The 10,907-nt window shown below is 41.7% G+C and overlaps 1 protein-coding gene across 1 annotated transcript; it reads right to left on the reverse strand.

The window, feature by feature from the left end:
* Nucleotides 1-5,692: 5,692 nt before the first annotated feature.
* FGF3 (fibroblast growth factor 3) lies at nucleotides 5,693-10,698 on the reverse strand. Its single transcript, XM_005150711.1, has 3 exons — nucleotides 10,458-10,698; nucleotides 8,547-8,650; nucleotides 5,693-6,025 (listed from the first exon to the last, which is right to left on the reverse strand). The coding sequence occupies exons 1-3, from the start codon at nucleotides 10,696-10,698 to the stop codon at nucleotides 5,693-5,695; spliced, it is 678 nt and encodes a 225-aa protein (XP_005150768.1).
* Nucleotides 10,699-10,907: the final 209 nt, after the last annotated feature.

The following is a 10,907-nucleotide window of genomic DNA, read 5'->3' on the forward strand; positions in this document are numbered from 1 at the left end:
GGGTGGCACCTTGCAAATGTTTGGTTGTTAAAAAACAATTCTGCACATAAACAACACATAATCCTAATTGAATGCCTCCTTTTACAAGGCCTTCAGCACATTCCTGGTAATTAAAACTGAAACATTCTATTCCAGGAGTAGAAAAATATATAGAATCTTGTTTGCTTTGAGCAAAGATGGAATTGTATTTGCTTTATGTATATGGCATTCACAGTAATTTCATCATGAGTAAAATTAGAAATGTTTGGCTTAATTTCTCTTACTGTGTTTTTGAAGAGGTATGCTGTAAACCACTCTTTTTTAGTACTTTCAGTTTCTGAGGCCAAAAAGGGATTCCTCATTTTTAATGCAACTGATTGTACATTTTTTCTGAGGACAATTCTATATGATGGTGCAAAACATGTACACATAAATATGAACAAACTTGTGCTTTTTATCAAATATATATAAGCACTAAGATTCAAAGTTTTCACTGTCATCATTAACAGCTTTATTTGATGAGGTTTAGGTCTGAGAGGGAGATTCTGGATGTCAGCACACAGCAGTGGTAAGGTGCTCAGGGGAAAAGTTTCTGCTGTAATTCAAAGAGACTTTACAATTTCATTGCTTTGTGATGCCTCACATTGCCTTGCCTGGCTACAACTTTAAATATATTTACTTGTCTGCTCCTCAAGCTCATATTTACCAATAAGGCTGGGAACCAAGTTTTTGATGAGGAATATCAGCTTTGTTGTTTAGATTTTTTTTTCAATCTGAACTATTCTGGATGGGACTAAACCTTCTGAAAGCTAGGGGAGTAACCACATCCTTGACTCGGACAATTATAAGAAACAGTTAAGCCTTGTCAACTGAATAGTTGAACTAATATCAGCCCCGTTCCCAAACCTGGTCCATGCAACCACCAAAAGCAAAGGCACATGTGGTCGAAAGGATTTCTTTGCCTATTGTTTTGCAAAAGGTTATACAACTGCAAAGAAAAGCAGAGAAGAAAGAGGAAGCATCAGGAAGTAAAGCAGGAAATCCAGGAGTTCACAAAAGGACTCAAAAGAGAGAGGGTTTGGGGCTGGGTACTGCTGTTAAAAAGTATGAACAAAAAATCCCCTCTAGCATCATTTCATGCTTGTGGTGACTGAGGAAAAGAGATTTTATACATTCTTTGTAATTAAATAAATTATATCAAGAAATGTCACTAGTCTCTCTTCTAAATGCTGCAGGTGTAAGTGTGAAGCAGTTTCCAAATACAAATACAGTGCACTACTACTCTTGCTGAAACAAGGGGTGACGGTAGCAGGGCTTGTGGAAAGGAGTATCAGACCTATAGCAATTAATGAAACAAAAAGTCAGAAATACCACAAAATTACTAAATTAGAATCTCAGGACAGAGTAATGACCCTCAAAAAGAGGGAAAATCCATGCTGAGAAAGTGGAGGAAAATATGTAAGTAAATTGGGAAACATCATGTTTTGTAACTTAGCTATTTGACATTTATATTTCATGCCCAACTCTCGATCTTTATGAACAGGTAACCACCAAAGTGCTAACATAATCACCAAAGACCAGAAGATTTTACATGACCTTTTGAACAGCTTGGAATATAAGAGCTATGATGGGCTAAAGCAGGGACTGAATGAACTAAAAACCTCTGTTTCAGAAATAAATCAAGAAGTCATGGATCAAGCTGGATGTCTTCTGCTGGGAAGCAAAGGAATGAAAACTGCCCAATCTGCTAATGGAAAAGTATAAAGTCACTAAAAAAACTTTTAAAAGAGAAGATATAGCTTGATCTTACAATCCAAGGAGAAAGTAACAGTAATTCAAATCTACTGCCTCTGGTAAGGTATCCCATAAGCTTCTAGTCCAAATAAATAATTTGCAATAAGGGATACAACTAAGATAATTATCACAGAGGATTTCGGCCTGTCAGTAACTGGGAACTGTGGAATTCAAGGTTGCTAAAAGTACACTAAGTAACGAATGTCTGTACTGAAAAGTATTTCAACAAGAATATTGCTATTTCTTAAAAGATAAAGAAAGAAAAAAACATATATCCCCAAACCATCTCCTTTGAATTTCTGCAATGGGGCTGAGCAAAGAAAAATGCCAAGAATGTCAGTAAAATTGGTTTAGGTTGATGTGAAAATCATCATTTACCTACTGTAGCTAAAATACTATCACATCCAATCAGTTAATGCTCTTTTCTTTTGTCTCCCTCCTCCTTTTTTTTTCAGTGTAAGCATTTTAGACTCTGTTGGGATGAAAACTGAAACAAGGATCTAGTTCATGTGTTAGGCTAAACTTCATCACAGCTTCCTATAGGAAAGCGTGGCTAAAGCAATGCTCCTACAACAAATATGCAATACAGCTCAAAATAGAGACAGGAATAGGGAAGTGTTTTATAATGAATTATATTCTTGTATCACCTACAGCAATTATCTTCTGTTGCATTATGGCAGGTAGATTGACTGACCACAAAAGAGGAGGGGAAGGAGAAAAGTACCATCCCTGAAAACATTTAAAGCCAGGCTGGATATGGTTCTGAACATGATCTAAAGATGTCCCTGCTTGTTGCAGGGGAGTTTGACTTGATGAGCTTTGAAGCTCCCTTCTAACCCAAACCAGTCTGTGATTCTATGATTCTATGAAAAGAATAAGAGGAAAATCACATAAAACCACAGAAAAAAAACAGGGATATAGTCAGCACAAGCACTTGCCCTTGAGAGAAGCTAAGAGGGAAGTCTAAATGTTTGCTTGATATGAAATGGACTTGGAGCTGGCATGAAGATGCCATCCTTGTGCCATGGGAAACAGGAGTTTGCTCACTTTCTGCAGACAAGCAGGATTGTATCCAAAATACCTGATGCAGACATCAGTCATTAGCTTTACAACAGCTTTTAGGGGAGAGAAAGCTCATAATGGATCTTGTTTTCTTACAAGTTTTGGTGAAGGAGATCTGAAAGCAGCCAAAATAAAAATGGCCCAGAAGTCAGACATGGGGGGAAAACAGCTGTCTTCAGCTGGAGGTGATTTTCCCTTGCCAGTTGGGATTACTGGCAGTTTCTTTCCCTTGCATTTTGTTCTTGAAGCTTGAGGAGCCACGCAGGATTTCCCACCCAATCAAATAGTTCAGCCACCTCAGTTGCCAGAAAGGAAATCCAGAGTTGAGATAAGGTAGCTGGCATTGTCAACAAATGGGTCCCCAAAACACCCCTGATGCCCAAAATGCAAAACTTTGCTTTCTTCACTGATACAATCAACTTTCCAAAAGTTAGCTTGAATTCTGCAGTAGTTTGGACCTTGTATGGTCCACAGGTGAGTAAATAAAATAGAAAACTTGAATTTTTCTGTTTCTTTTTCAGCCTCTTCTGTTTCTTCTTTGCCCAGCTTTTTCAGTGGCTCCTGACATAATAATGCCTGATTACTTGTGGGGAGATCCATCCCATTGCTATTTTTGGTTATTTTACAAAAACAAGACTATTTGGGAATGTGATTCATGGTTTTAAGTACTCTTTTTTAAACCTAGGTCTAGTCTATGTACATTATATTGCATTGCTTAATGTACACCATTTAAGTGTCTTTTTGCATTATTTAGGTATAAAGAAAAGCAGAGATCAAAGACTTTTGACTTTCTTATTCAAACAGAGTTTCCTTCTTTGTTAGAGTATTACAAAGAGCATACAAATGTGCATACTTTTTGGTATAATGATACCTTTCTGGTTTTAGCTTTGTAGGGGTATAAGCACTGCTAAACCTGTAGGTACTAGGCTTAGTAAAACTCATTCTATCGACTCATGTCTTTCTCTCACAGAATTCCTTTGTTAGTGATGGAAGATTTACACTACCTAGTTTTAAATGATCATACTGTTATTCAGTAGGTAGCTCACAGGAAGACCTTTGTGTCAATATGACCCGGAATGAGATTTGCTCCTGTCTGATTCTTTGTAATGTTGTATTTAACTTACAGACCTTTAGTTAAATTCAGATAGAATTCTTATTTCAGAGCAGTCTCTCTTTTCTCCAGCTGTGCTGGATCAAGGTCTAATTCTAGGAAGTGAAGAGCACAATGCCAAATCTGATTGAAATTACCATTATTTGGGCTTCTCAAGCACATCTAAATCTTTGTGGTACTCTACCATTTCCATTGATGTCAAGAGACATTTTTAAAGCTTAACCTCTTGCTCAAAATAAAACTTGTGATGTGGAATCCCTTCAACTTTGTAAAAGTCAGCTTCCAGAACTGGAGTAGAAAAATGTATAGAAACACAATTTTATATAGATCGAACCAAAATGCAAGATCACTAACCCCTATCTGGATTTGTAGGTTTCAGTTTAGGACTAGTAAAAATAACAAGCATTGGAAAAGAAAGCAAAATCAGAACAGAGCAGCCACCTTAAATCAGTGTCACTACAGTTTTTGTATGCCCAATGGACTGTTATTTTGACCCTCAAATAGTTGAAACATATTTAACCTAGAACTAGGACTTCCTGTGGAAAACTTAGCTAAGCAAAAGTACCTGATAAGAAGTCTCATCCCCAGTGTGGAATTTTCCTATATCACAACTTCAGTCCACAAGACAAATTCAGCTTCCACATCCTATTTGGGTCCTATTTTAGCAGAAGATTAATCAGATAGTTAAAAGTTATATATTGCTAAAGCCTGGCCAATGCAAATGCCACTCTACCAACATTCATTTATTGAATGACAAGGTAAGGTGTCCTGTGTTTTTAATTAAACAAATTCAAGAATAATCTAGTAATGTGTAGCTCTATTGAAATGTTTTTTTTTACTTTTTTTTACTTTTCTTGGGCAGTGTAATTGATACCTATACCTTCTAGAGGCTAGAGTGAGGCTACAAGAATGCTGGAGGAGGACTTCTGACAAGGGCCTGTAGGGACAGGACAAGGCAGAAAATGGCTTTAACCTGACAGAAGGGAGGCTGAGATGAGATCTTAGGCAGAAGCTCTTCCCTATGAGGCACTGGCACAGGTTGCCCAGAGAAGCTGTGGCTGCACCATCCCTGGCGGTGTTCAAGGCCAGGTTGGACAGGGCTTGGAGCAACCTGGTCTAGTGGCAGGTGGTGTTCCAGCCCATGGCAGGAGGTTGGAACTGCATGAGCTTTATGGTCATCTCTTCCAGCACAAACCAGTCTGTGATTCTATGATACTGTCTGATTATAAACTAAATATATGTATGCTAAAAAATAAACCAGTTTTCTAACTCCTGTATTCCGTAAAAATGGGAATGTAGCCTTTCATGAGGAACTACTAAAACAGCCATGAAAGCAATATATTCTCTCCGTGGACACAAAATTGGTTAAGTGTAAAACAACCATATGTTTTAGGAGGATAGGGTCACTAAGATAATACCCTCTGGAAAGTTAGAATGAAAATACTAGTAATGAAAATAGTTTTGTTGGGTTTTTTTTAGAGAAGAAAATGTGAAAGTCATTAAACAAAATTATTACATCCAACTAATATACATTTGAATGTGTCTTAGTTCATCTCACATCTCTTTTACCACAGATAATAATTCTACAATAGCTAAAAATAAGTGATGCGACTGTCAGTTATATTATACAGTACATAAAAACTGTCTGTGTTAATGCCTGTCATAAAATCATAGCTGTCAGGTGTTTAGTAGTGTTTTGAAGACTCTCAGTCAATTCCAGCCCCATAGAGGATTCCTCTACCCCCATCAGTGTCCTCTCCTTCTTCGCTGGTTCCTGTTTGTGGGCTTCAAGAGACTCTCTCGGTACTTCACGTTTGTGTGGAACAGTCGGACCATCTCATGGTCTTTGTTATCCAATAGTCTGGGCAGAAAGAGAGAGGACTTCTGTGTTCTGCGAGTTTTAAAGCCCCTTCTGGGTCGTCCTTTCCCATTGATTGAGACATACCAGAGTTTCTCTGCACTGGCTTTGCGCTTAGTGCCTGCTCTGTTAGGTACAGTTCGATAGAGATGGGATGCATAAGTGTTGTAACCCAGTTCATGGATCCTCTCCACAAACTCACACTCTGCATTGTAATTTTCCTGTAAAGAAAACATGACAAAGCTTAAGGAAGACCATATGAGTAACAGATCTCTTCTACCTCCAGAAGATTCGACTAAAGTTTTAAGCAAGACTCAGTTTTAGTATAAGGACAGCAATATATGTGATAAGAAAAACTGAGACTTCTTGTGCTACGAAAGGTAAGCAGAACAGAAGCACTGAGTGATTTGCAACAAGGCACTCCCTGTCAGCACTGTGATACTGTGGATCACAGACAGAAAGAAACCAAAAACAAATGTGAAAATAAAAAATGTTGTGTCCACAGGAATCAATACTCTGCTGATTGATTGTTCTGCTGTAAATGTGTTGGTTTTGTGCTTACTGATCTAAATATGCCTGTGAACCTGACGGATGGTTGCAGTGCTGCCTATCAACCTTTGCCATCTATTAAAAAAGTAAAATCCTACAGTTTAATGTAAAATCTGGCTCTTCAACTGGTATATTAATAGTTAGATACACCTGTAGTCTATTACACCCAGTTTGTTATGGATATTTGAGCAGTAAAAAACATCTTTATGAGGTTTCTTTTTTTGCTTAAGCATGACTAAATGAAAGCACACCCTGCCCACCAGTGTGTTCCTCCAAAATGCTAGGCTGCTCCTTTACCACAAACCCTGAGGGAGAAAATGCACCCATCCTGGGTGCTCACATTTTACGTGAGCTGTCAAAATCTCCCCCTTTTCATCTCAGCTGAGAGAAAACTGCAAAAGGCTGTCGTGAAGACTCCTTCCTCCTCCCTGAGAGCAGTAGGAAGAGAGCAAGTAAAGGATCTCCCACACTGTGCATGTCTTCCTAACTAAAATCGTCTTTGCTGTACCTGTTTGATGAGGATTTCAGTATCTAACATGTAAAGTCCTGAGGCAAAGGGGAACTGTTACCCTGGTCTTCACTGAAGTTTTCTTATTTCACACGTCCTCTGTGGAGGACATGGGAAGGGCACAGGTAGCCAAGCTGGGGCTTGGAAAGCTCCACTAACATAGGCTCCCCTAACAACATGTCTTTAATGCTGTTCAGTCACCAGAATGCTGATAGGCGTTTAATAAGATTTTAAAAGACTCCACATGTCTCAGTTTCACAGCTGTAAAACGGAAGTGCCCTTCCTCACAAGGACAAGGGTTTCAGATGCTGTGGTGCTGGAGCACACGCAACTACCAGATGTAGCTAGATTTGTTCTGCTGTCTGCCTCAGTTCTGGTTGTCGAGGGTTTACCACAGAGGATAAACCTAGAGGATTATCACAGATCTGCTAAGGATACAAACAAATTCTGCAGGATCAACAAATTCATTTTCTTGACATGGGAAAATTGGTGAGCCAAGGAATAGCAGAGTTATTCCAATACTGTTTTTCTGGGGAAAAAGGAAAAAGAAAATTTGGAGAGAAATAGGTTTTCCTGGATTATCCCTGCAGCTCTGAAACACAAACCTGAAACAGTCTCTCACAGACTTGAGCTGGAACAGCAAAAATTATCTTTTTTTAGTTATTCAGAAACTTTTTGTGGATGATATTCTTTGGCATGTGACAGCTGAACAAACTTCAGGATGGCCTGATGCTCCTCACACTAGAAAGGGAAGTCCAGGAGAAGAGGGTTCTCTGGGCTATCCTGTTCAAGGATTCTCTGGGCTACACTGCTGTAGGCAAGCAGCTTTTTATTCAGAATTTTTTAGTCTTATTTTAGTTAAGTTTAATTCATTTGGAGGAGAAATAAGAAGAAAGAAAGATGAGAAAGAACTTGAAAATTCATCCTTCCTATTAATTTCTTCGGGGCAACACTGGCTCTTAGCTAATTGAACAACTTTCATCAAAATCCTCCATCAGCAGGAGATCACAAGATTGCTAGGGATGCAATCAAAGACAATTTAAGAAATTAAGGGAGGTAGATAATGTGTGTAGTATACACACTGACATATACACCTTCATATGTTCCTGAATGCAAAGAAGTCTAAGCTGAAGTGTTTTGTTCACTGAGGTGAAATACAGGCTGGGCTGAAAAGGCAAGGCTCCCACTAATATCAGCAAAGCTTAGATTTTACCTCAAAGACCAGGACAAAAAATTAGGTCTAAGGAGTAAAATAAGGTGTTTATTTTCACCTTTATCTCCTTGCACCTTCTCATACTTCTTTTCCTTGCTATAGCCCTGCCTTTTAGTACCTGTAAATTCTTTCACTGCCCAGGCAAATGCTTTGTGCAAAGAAACTCCTGTCAGTAGGCTGCTTTCTTGTAAGAAATGCTCATTTACTTATAGATATTTATGATCCAACATGTATATCCTCTGCTAGTGTCCAAGATCCACATCAAATACAGGCAAAAAGAAAATAAGAACACATCTTCTTTCCACTTTAAAAAATATACCTATTTGTTATCTGCAACAATTCCAGACAGAAATCTGTTGTAACATTACTCTTTTCTCTCTAAATGGTTATTTACAACAAATCACTGTTCCCCGATAGGCCCCTTCTTCCCATAGGAAGTGACAAGCAGACAACAATCTTAAGTACAACTTACTGATGCATAAAGTCTGCCCCTTTTGTTCATGGCCAGATATCTGCCAGAGAACAACCCCTTGATGGCAACGATTCCAACGTCAACAGCAGTTATTTCAAGAATACCTAGAAACAGAAAAGTTATGAGATATGTTGTTGCTCCACCATCACATGTGATTTCCTGAGATACATTTGAACACCTGCTTACCTGCAGAGTGTGATTTCACAGCTCTCGCTACCTCACATCAAGATCACAATGCAATCATGAGTTAAACCAGACTATTATTTGAAACAGTATAAAACAACAATGTGGGAATTGCTTGAGACAAGCTTGACAATAAATCCTGAGATGTACGATTGAGATTGAACTCTTTAAAAAATTAAAAAGGTCTGACACTGAACTAGAGTTTCACTTAATCCTATATGTATATAAAAAAGTTTAAATCCTCCTAAATTCTTACTAACACAAGAGCTCTTGACTTATTGAAACCAGTCACAAAGTTGCCCATTGCAGGACAAAGAGCTTGCTGAGATCTCCACTGGGTAAACCAGAGGGACTTTGCTGCATTTCGGAGCCAGGTATATAATCATGAAAGGAACTTGTCATTTAAGAGGTCAACATAGCCCTCCAGACAAGGACATTATGACTGCCCAAGCCAAATTAAAAGGAAATTGATTTTCAGGCAGTCAAAGATGGGGTCTCAAGAACAAGAAAAGCATCCCAGGTGAGGCTGGTGCAATATCTGCTAGTGTTTATGTCCAGTCAAAGGTGCCACAAGGTTGACCGAGGCAGAAATGGCTCGGGAGATGTAGTGTTATACATACAGGGCTCTCCCGCTGCCTTGCTCAGATTCTATTCTCAATTCCCTTACTGACTTTACCTGAGTGTCTCAAGGCAAGAAGTGCCCCCTGCACTCAAACCCATGCTGCCTATTGACAGCGATACGGCAACGCCGACGCCTGTCCCTCTGCACATCCGGATTACTGGCCTGGGAGAGTTGGGGTGGGTTTGGTGTGGGGTGGGTTTGCTACAGCTGTTTTGAATCAGGCTCCGGATCGCTGCCGAAGGATGCCTCCTCCAGGCTTTGATAGTGAGGGGGGTTTTCTCTAGGAAATAGTGGTTTTCCTTTATGGACTTCAGACAGATCCCTGAGGTCTCCCTTATCTCTGTGTGCCATCACTAGGCGGGATTTACGCTCTCTGGGATGGCGGGGCCGGGCTGTACCCTGTGCTCCCCCTGGGGCAGCGGCAACGCTGATCCCGCTCCCCTCCCTCCTGCCGCCCTCGCACAAACTCCCTCATTCCCCACATATCCCGTTTCATCTTAATTACCGCCTATCCGCTGCACATGTCAAAGGGGACAGATGTGATTTAGCCTATGGAAGCTCAAGCTCCCCGCTGGAGATGAGCTGAGGGAGGCAAGGGCAGTCTGCTGCCCGTCGGGGAGGGCACCGGCTGCCCACTGGTCCGGGCTTGGGCAGGGCTAGCGTGGGAATCCTCCACTGGGGCGAGGACAAGTGACAGGTCAGGCGGGATGAGGACACTAGGGTCTCGGTCCCCATCGGAGGGCGGGGGGGATTTAGGGATCCCGCTCTGAGCCCCACCGTCGCCGGGCAGGTCCCCACGCTCGGGACAGGGGCAGAGGGAGCTACCCCGTCGAGCCTTCCAGCCCCCGGATCCGAAACGGGATCTCGTTGAGCCCGGCGAGGGGAGGGAGAGAAATCTCTGGCACTGGTGTTACCCAAGCCCCCTCGCAGAGGAACCCTGGTGGAAACACCGCACGTCCAGCTCCGGCCCCGGACAGGAGGGGAGGCGGGAGCGGCTTCACCACCGCCCCGTCCAGCACTGTCTCCGCCGCCTCAGCAATTGGTCCGAGGGAGAGACCCCCCCTTCCCGAAGACGAGGGATGGGGAAAGGTGTTGCCGGTACTCACTGTAGACGCTGTTTTTCTCCAGGGTGCCGTTGATCCTGCCGCTGGGGTGGATCTGGAGGTGATACTTGGTGGCACAGTAGAGCTTCCTTCGCCGAGGAGCTCCCCCGAGGTGCTCGTAGACGCCGCCGCGTCCACCCGCATCCCGGCGCTGCCGGGGGTGCCTCGGGAGAGCTCCGGTGGCCTTCCCCGGGGCCCAGGGCTCCTGCAACAAAGTCAGGAACAAGATCCAAATTATAACCATTGTGGCATGATGGCCGCAGCGCCTAGTCTGTCGGGGAGATGGAGGCTTGGAGCAAATGGCACCAGGGGTCCCATTAAAGCCGTCTTGCTAGCAGCACTCCGAAGTTGCAGAGCACACACTGTTTCGAGCCGCGAAGCATTGGCAAGATTTTATCGCCCCCGAACTGGCCCTTTTATCTGTCTCAGATTTACTTAAATCAATAGACATCA

Source organism: Melopsittacus undulatus, chromosome 8 (assembly GCF_012275295.1).
Source record: "Melopsittacus undulatus isolate bMelUnd1 chromosome 8, bMelUnd1.mat.Z, whole genome shotgun sequence".
Taxonomy (NCBI): domain Eukaryota; kingdom Metazoa; phylum Chordata; class Aves; order Psittaciformes; family Psittaculidae; genus Melopsittacus; species Melopsittacus undulatus.

Excerpts from the sequence above, each read along its gene's own strand:
- FGF3 (XM_005150711.1), bottom strand. The coding sequence starts at position 10,698 with ATGGTTATAATTTGGATCTTGTTCCTGACTTTGTTGCAGGAGCCCTGG. Across the intron at positions 8,651-10,457 it reads GGAGAAAAACAGCGTCTACA|GTATTCTTGAAATAACTGCT; the intron begins GTGAGTACCGGC and ends TTCTGTTTCTAG. Across the intron at positions 6,026-8,546 it reads GGGGCAGACTTTATGCATCA|GAAAATTACAATGCAGAGTG; the intron begins GTAAGTTGTACT and ends TTTTCTTTACAG.